The 8,037-nt window shown below is 50.2% G+C and overlaps 1 protein-coding gene across 1 annotated transcript in view; it reads right to left on the bottom strand.

Annotated features, from left to right (window-relative positions):
• DENND5A (DENN domain containing 5A) overlaps positions 1–8,037 on the bottom strand; it is an 83,085-nt gene that overhangs the window by 2,961 nt on the left and 72,087 nt on the right. Inside the window, exons 15-21 of the mRNA XM_030885847.2 lie at positions 6,024–6,145; positions 4,068–4,213; positions 3,435–3,553; positions 2,912–3,093; positions 2,262–2,344; positions 1,688–1,811; positions 963–1,131 (exon numbers count right to left, since the gene is read on the bottom strand). Coding sequence (XP_030741707.1) covers positions 963–1,131; positions 1,688–1,811; positions 2,262–2,344; positions 2,912–3,093; positions 3,435–3,553; positions 4,068–4,213; positions 6,024–6,145 — 945 coding nt within the window. The remainder of the gene's footprint in view (positions 1–962; positions 1,132–1,687; positions 1,812–2,261; positions 2,345–2,911; positions 3,094–3,434; positions 3,554–4,067; positions 4,214–6,023; positions 6,146–8,037) is intronic.

The raw sequence follows: 8,037 nt of genomic DNA, 5'->3' as shown, positions 1-8,037 counted from the left end.
CCACATTTGCTTATGCACCCATTTGTCTTCAGTGATCATATCATGGAGGTGAGCACAGAATGATATGATTTTTTGTTCTTTGATGCCTGATAACTGATCCCTTCAGCACCTCGTAATCACACAAGCTGGTGTGCTTCTTCCATGTGGGCTTTGTTGCTTCTGAGCTAGATGGCCGCTTGTTTACCTTCAAGCCTTTAAGACCCCAGACGCCATATCTTTTAGCCACTGGTATTTCAAGGACCATCAGAGTCACCCACAGTGAAAAAGGTTTCAGCAGAGCTTCCAGAGTAAGAACATACTACGAAGAAAGAATAGGCTGTCCACTCATTCTAACTCTTTATGGGAGTAGAAAGCCCGTCTTTCTCGCATGAAATAGTGGTTTCAGTACGGCTGATCTTGTACTCAGCAGCCTAACCTGAAAGCCACTGCACCACCAGGGCTTGCTCTGTGTCAGAATCAGCTAGAAGGCAGTGATCGTTGAGAGTATGTTTTATTCGGCTCTAGTCTCATCACCATTGAGCCCTGGTGCCTTATGGGCTATAAACCGAGCTGCTAACCACAAAGTCAGTTCAAACATACCAGTGGCTCTGAGGGAGAAAGTTGAGGCTATTTACTCCTAGAGACTTAGTCTCAGAACTCTCTGGGGAAGTTCCACTGTGTCCTATATGGTTGTTGAGTCAGAACTAACCTGATGACAATTAATTTGGTTTTAGTTTTATTCTCATTACCTTCCTTAATGCCTGGCAGACTCAGAGGAATGCCTACCCAGACTCCGATTTGAATTTTCCCAACAGGATTTAAATCCTCCTCTCCTTGACACACTCTCATCCTTATTCCCAAAGGTCCCGCATGTACACGTGGTACACAAAGGAAATTAAAGGCTTCTACAAAATTCTCCAAGGCTTCCTCATCCCCCGGGTACCGTGTCATTAACCATTCCCCACTAGCGCTGGCTGCAGTACCTGGCTCCCAAGCACACCAGCATCTGAAACTTGCCGTCCTTGCCAATGTTTCGGGGAGTATTGTTAATTGCAGTGACAAATCGGCAGAAGTTCCGGGCCCTCGTATGCCAGTTTTCCTCGGGGACAACATCATTCTGGTCCAATGTCTCATAATAAGTTTGTGCTTTTTCTGTGAAAAAGAAAAAAGCTTGCCAGGAACAATGGCTCTTGACCCAACCTGCCCCTGACTGCCCCGTAGCCCATGTGCCACAGACCTCTCCAAATCCACACACATGACCAGTGGTCACATCTCAAAATAATCTTCCAGGTCCCTGGCCTTATTATTATTTTAACATGGGTCCTCAACACAAAGATGGTCTTCGCCTAGTCTAAAGGTTGAAAAACAAAAATAAAACAAAACAAAAACTCCACAAGAATTCCCTAAGTGGGCACAACCCTGAGCCTGGGGTTGAAATGCTATCTACAAAGAGAAAGTTTAAGGGCTCAGGGCCAAACCCTGTCACCACACAACAGAGACCTCAGAAGAATCTTCCCAGGAGGTGAAAGGTAGAGTGAGGGAGCACCTCATCTCTTCAAGCACATGAACAGTTATGTGATGTAAGTCACCTTCACCTAACTAGGATTCTGTTCCTCAGATGCCAAGGCCAACAGTCAGCACCCATGCTACGGACCCCCCTGGGCCTCTTATTAGGCTTTTCCCACCCTCACACCCTTGCCCAACTCACCCAGGAAGTCCCAAATGAAGACATTTTTGAAGAGCCGGGGGGATTTGAATCCATGCTGGAAAGCCTGCTCTAGGGCCGAGACGAGTCCGCACTCTCCACAGAGCAGCAGCGTCAGGCTGCCTCGCTACAGGAGGGAGAATGGGCCAGGCTCACCACTGTGGTCCAGCCCTGCAACCCCGACCCCACCGCCTAGGGCTGGGAGGGCAGCAAGACATATGTCCCCAGCTGTTTGGGGAGTGGCTGGTGAATGAATGGATGATGGATCTGGGTCACATCCAGAAAGATTCCCCACCAGAAGGACAAAGCCAGTGTGGTCACACTGCCGGCAGGCCCGGGCAAATTCCCACAGGGACAGGAATAGACTCTGCTCACTGGGGATCCAGAGACTCCACTGGATCAGCAATGTGGAGGAAAAACCAAGCAACCCAAGGCAGAGGAAAGACTGATTAATTTCACACTAACAAAGGCACACCTCGGCGCAAAGGCCCTGGAGGAGCACCACAAAGCTGTTGGAAGTACAAGGTCATCACCACCTGCTCAATGGACGGCCAAGCTGGAGGGCAGGGAAACTCACCTCTTTCTCGGGCTTATGGAAGTGCTTCACAATGCCGTTGACCGCCTCTCCGATGGACTCCTGGATCTGCCCAGTGTTCAGCTCTACATGAAAACCAAACCAACATCCTAAACCAATCTCAGAGACTAGCAGTGCTGAGCTGGCTGGGCAGGGAGCTGGGGACCCAGGAAAGGTACATGGATGTGGCAGCTTACATCCTGGGGAACACGGGTCCTTACCCACTCAGCCTTGCTAAGGTAGGTCTTCCCAAAATGGGGGGAAGAGCAAAAATCAATACCTTAAAGTTTTGCCTCTAAGACTTGCTGTTACATTTAATTTTCCAACTTTACCTAAGAATTCTAGCAACCGAAAGGACAAGACTTTCATAAAGCCCAGGGACCAAGAAAACTACCAGAAAGAGGACTCCACTCCTCTGTAGGCCCATCACCCACACAAGTATGGAGGCCCCCAGCCAGCCTTCCTGTGCTCGTTCCTCTCCCTCCATGGCCTTAAGGAGGGTGGCCAACAACCCTACCGGCTCAGGCGAGGAGGGCGAGTGTTACTGAGGCTGCCTGGTTGGCAGTAGTGGATCCTGTGGCAGCTGCACAGGCTCAAGAGAGCTGCCATGCTCCAGGCTATGTGGCAGGGGCCCCTTCCCTCTGCCCACTTACTAGGTTTATTGTTAGGCGAGATGGTAACCAGCCTCCGGATGACACTGGGAGACTGCTGCAGTGGTGGCGTCCGGCATGGCCTGTCATCCACCTCAGGCTGGGACGTGAGCAGCTCCCCAACCAGGATCCGCTCCAGGCTCCCGTCATCCATGCCCTTCCCCAACCACCGGCCACATGGGAACCTGAAGGTCAGTCAATAGCCTGTCAGAGGTGCTATCATCCTCCAGTGTCCTTTCCTTAGGACTCTGAAAGCAGGCTGGGGATCCCCTCAAGGTCCTGCTCAACTTCCCCACTGAGGGAAGTCACCGGAGGGGCTTGAGAGGCACCCCGCCCAATACATCTTTGCTCAAGAAACCCTTCTATTTCTTTTCAGAAGCACAAGGCAAAGCGAGAGAGGTAACAACTTCAGCTTATCACAACCTAGAGAGTCTAGGTGAGAACTTCACGTGCTCTTGCCCTGGGCCCAGCCCCGGTTGGCGCACCTGGCCCCTTTCTCCAGGGCTGGCTGTGAGGGAACACTTACTTGTAGGTATGGCCTGTGATCTCATTCCTGACCATCACATATTCCACCAGCCATTTGGCATACAGCCCAGAGTTATCATGGCCAATCTGGGCAGTGGTGAGCTTCCCCAGGTTCTGGCACTGTAAAACAACAGCCACAGAGAAATGGCAGGGTAGGTCAGGAAGATGGGAGAAAGGGGTGACCACCTCAACGCCCAGATCTGACTGGCTCCCAACAATGTGGCCTCTCAGCAGCACAGGGTACACTCATGGCTCCACCACAGCTAGTCAAAAAGAGACTGCTACCTGAAGGAAGAATGGGACCTGGGAGCAGGAGTCTCTGAGTATTTGGGCTCAGAAGCTGAAGAACTCTTGGGGATTTCTCACACCTCATGGACAGAACAAGGACAAGGTCAGACCACTAAGTCCCTTCCAGTCAGCAACTGCTTAGACAGGGCAGGCTTCCCCTCCTCAGGGTCAACTCTTGGGTTTTTGCCTCAGATCCCTCAGGAGAGACCAGCCCTGCTGACATTCAATGTCACCCAGAGAAAGGTCTCTATGAAGTGCAGGGAGGGGGGTCGGGGAGAGTTCCACAAAGCAGGCACTGCAAACTCAGGTCTCAGAGGCTGGAGTGTAGTTCCCAGGTAGCACATACCTCAAAGGTCATCTCCAACACGTTCCTGGGAATCTGCAGGATGTGTGTCTCACCCAGTTCTCCCGAGATGCAGATCCAGGGGTTGGCAGTAAACATTGAGCCCCCCAGCTTCTTGCTAGGTACAATCAGGATGTGGTACGGGATCACTGTTCAAAAAAGTCACACAGGCACTGAGGGGGACTGGGAACCAATCCCTGGGTAGTTACATAATCCTCGTATCAACTTGAGAGCATTATGAGTATCGGAGTGGAGTCTAGCCTGTCAATCAGGTCACAGCCTGATGATGCCTTCTTATAGGGGTGCCTTCTCATTCTGGGAACATCCCCCCTCTCTCCTTTCACCCTCCTGTTGACAAGCCATACAGAGAGCTGCAAGAGCCATGTGGAGACTTGCGTGAGTGCTGAGATGCCTACACTGGCCTTGGATCTACAAGACTTTCCACCCACCAGCCTGTAATCTTCCTGCATTCAGCATCAATGCATGTGTTGTGTGAGTCTGTGTGAGAAATTGATGGACTAGTATCACACATATGGGTTAATATCAGACAATGGGCTAAGGACTTGATCTGGACTAGGCTGGGATGTTTCCTCAATATTCTATTGCTCTTTGATATACAGCTCTCTCTTACACACATACAGTGCCTCTGAATTTGTTTCTCTGGGCAACCCGGTCTAACACATTCCCTAATCTGTTGAGCCCTGATGTGCTCCCAGTGTGTGGACATGACTACAGCCTCTGCTGCATCAGCTCCAACAAAGCACTGGAGCAGCAGGTGCCTCAAACCAGGCTCCAGCTACCTTAGAAATCAGTGACTCTCCCCTTCACCTCACCCCACAAAGCAAAGGCCCAAAGCCATCTGCAGGCGCAGAACTAAAGGAACCAATTCCTTTTAAAGTATTACCAACTCCGGACTTTGGATTGAGTTGCTTATAAGAGGGCTTTACACTCAATCGTCTCTTCTTAGGAAAGGTCGCAACAGGTATGACAATCCCTTTCACTGGCACTGAGAGGTACATAGTTTGCACCTCAGATCTCTTGCTACTGCTACTGAGGCCACAACCTTAGTCTCTGAGGGGAAGATGGGAGTCCTGGGGCTGTCAAGTGTCTGGCCAAACAACCAACCATGGGGCAAAATGTAGAAATCACCCCACCCTCACTAGAGAATTCTGGCATCTCAGAAAGATGAGGTTTGAAGGGCCTTAAACTGAACTGCATCCTATTCCTCACTCTGCAAATAGGAAGACTCAGGCCCACGGCAGGAGTGGGCTGTGACCACGGGCACATAATAAATTAAGGTAGAACCACGTCTGGGTACAAATCTTCCAGCGCCATCTAGAGTTTGTTGTGCTAATTCAAGAGAACTGTTTTCCTTTGTGAGTCCTGGTGGCTTAGTGGTTACACTCTGGACTGCTAAATCGCAAGGTCATTAGTTCAAAACCACCAGCCACTCAGAGGGAGAAAGATGGGGCTTTCTCTTCTAGTGAAGAGTTTCAGTCTTGGAAACCCACAATGGCAGCTCTGCCCTGTCCTGCAGGGTCACGGTGAGTTAGAATCAACATGTCTCGTTTACTGGCTTTCCCTGGAGGCCTGGTCTGTAGCCTGTGATGCTGAGCGTTTCTCTCAGCCCAGGACAAAAAGGAGTTTCTTTACAGGTGTGCAAGGAGGGCTGAGAACCTTGCTACTCCACTCCACCTGCCTCACCTTAAGGCTCCCAGAGAAATGGCCGGGACAACAATGGCAAAGTACCGAGCTGCCCAGTTCAGAATAAAAATCAGAGCTTCAGAGAAAAAGCACCCTCCATGGAGGGCAAATGCACCTGTCTCCTCACAGAGGCAAAGGGCCAATAGGAAACACAAGTGATCAACTTCCACTAAAAAACAGGACTCAGCAGGCTAGCTTCAGCCAGGTTCACTAGGACTGGCCCTGCAAAGGCTGTATGGGGTCCATGCTACTCACAGATGGTTGTGAAGACGTTGGTGAAGCAAAAGTAATCCACAGCGTTGAAAGAGAGCAGGTGATAGAGGAACTGCTCCTTCTCGTCATCGCAGCGCAGGAAGGCATAGCGCTTGTACAACTTTCTGTAGAGAGAAGGCATATCATTCTTCCAGTCAGAGGAGGGGAAGATGCCAACCTCACTCTCTTAGAGTCATTCTAAAGAAACAAAGCCAGCTTCTGTCTCCCTGGAGGCTGGGGGAATTGGCTTCTACTAAAGTGAGAACAACAAAAACCAAACACAGTCAATGTGCAAAGCTTGGTGTTATACTGTGTAAGTGCCAGTCCTGCAGCCTCCTTCCCAACCCTGAGGGCAGACTAGAATTCCATCAGAGATGGCATAGGCCTCTCAGGCTCCTAGTAAGGTTGCCATCCTGATGTATGGGAGAAACAATGGCAGGAGGTCTGTGACTGTCATCTACAACCAGGCCATGCCTCAATCCCTCAGCAGACCCGAAACCCCTAAGTCAGAACACTGCTCTGAATGGGAACGTGAGCCCAAGGCCACCTTAGAAGTAACAAAGGCAGGTTTCTGCCACTAACCTCTGACCCAGGCTACCAGTGAGGAAGAGCTGTGCAGCCCACGCGTGCCCTCCATCTCTTTTCAAATGGTCTCCCTTCCCACACCCCTCTCACTGCCTGCTTACCAAAGACCGCACCATCTACAGCTGCACAAGACTAATAGCCTCCCCAAGTAGACGAGACAGAGTCTAGCCAAATGTGCATGTCTTAGCACAGAGGAACAGAAGAATGCCCGGGTCCTGGCTGCCAAGCCTGCGATCGCCACAGCCCCCTGGAGGAATGGGATTCCATAGATCTGTGAGAGGGCACCACCCAGGCAGATTTATAAGCTATGTCAACACATTTAAAAGAGCCCTAGTGGAGCAGTGGCTAAGCGCTTGGCTGCTAATCAAAAACTCAGCAGTTCAAACTCACTAGGTGTTCTGTGGAGGGATGTTGTGGCAGTTTGCTTTTGTAAAGATTACAGCCTTGGAAACCATATGGGACAGTTCTACTGTGTCCTAGAGGGTCACTGAGAATCTACAGAATATTCACCAATCAAGGCCTACCAGAACCAGGTGCCAGAGAGAGCAGCACATGTCCTCAAGTACAGTCCCGGTGAATCTATCGGACAAGGGTCATTGCAGAAGAATGCCCACAATGAGAGGGGCTCTCTCTGGAAATTTTAGTCCCATAAGCTGAAACTGGCGGACTCAGAGAACAAGGGGGATCTGAAGGCTGGCACAAATTCAGACAGGTGCAGTAGAGCAAGGAGAGCTCTGAGAAGTAAGGCTGAATTTCAGGCTAGGGCCAAAGGGAGAACAGTCCTACAGGTACAAGCCAGAGTGTGAGACACTGCCCCGGAAGGTTATGAGTTTCTACTGTTTACCCTGAAAATAAGAGAGTCACAACCAACATAAGGAAATTGAATAATCTGGCATGTAGACAATTTAGAGCATGTGCGGCGTGAAGGAGGATGCCAATTAAACTGAGGCAGGAGTGAAAGAGTAAAGAGCTGGGGTGTGGGGTGGGGCGAGAGGCAAAGGCTAGCAGATGTGAAGTGTGTATGTGGGAAGCAAAGCAAAACAAAAGATTCTAAAGTGACTCCCTACTTTGAACCTAGACAGGGAAGGAGTGAGACGGATGCTCAAAGAGTAGTGGCTGGCCAATATTAAAAATTCTTAAAGGTAAAAAACAAAACAAAACTCACTATGACCAAGCCAATTTTGACTTATAGAGACCCTACCCTACAGGGTAGAGTAGCAATGCCCTATGGGTTTTCAAGGCTGGAAAGCTTCATCTTTCTCCCAAAGAGCACTTGGTGAGTTTAAACTGCCAACCTTGAGGTCGGCAGCCCAATGCATAATCCACATCACCACGGCTCCCTGGAAGAAAGGTAGTGATGGTGAAAATTCTGTGAAGCCTGGTTTGAGTTCTGTCTGAGCTGGAAATTCAGATGTGGCAGTCACCTGCTTGG

This window comes from Echinops telfairi, unplaced genomic scaffold, assembly GCF_000313985.2.
Source record: "Echinops telfairi isolate 266 unplaced genomic scaffold, ASM31398v2 ScPeMD7_60;HRSCAF=208, whole genome shotgun sequence".
Lineage (NCBI taxonomy): Eukaryota > Metazoa > Chordata > Mammalia > Afrosoricida > Tenrecidae > Echinops > Echinops telfairi.
The sequence above is the reverse complement of the archived record's forward strand: the minus strand, read 5'-3'. Positions and strand labels throughout refer to the sequence as shown.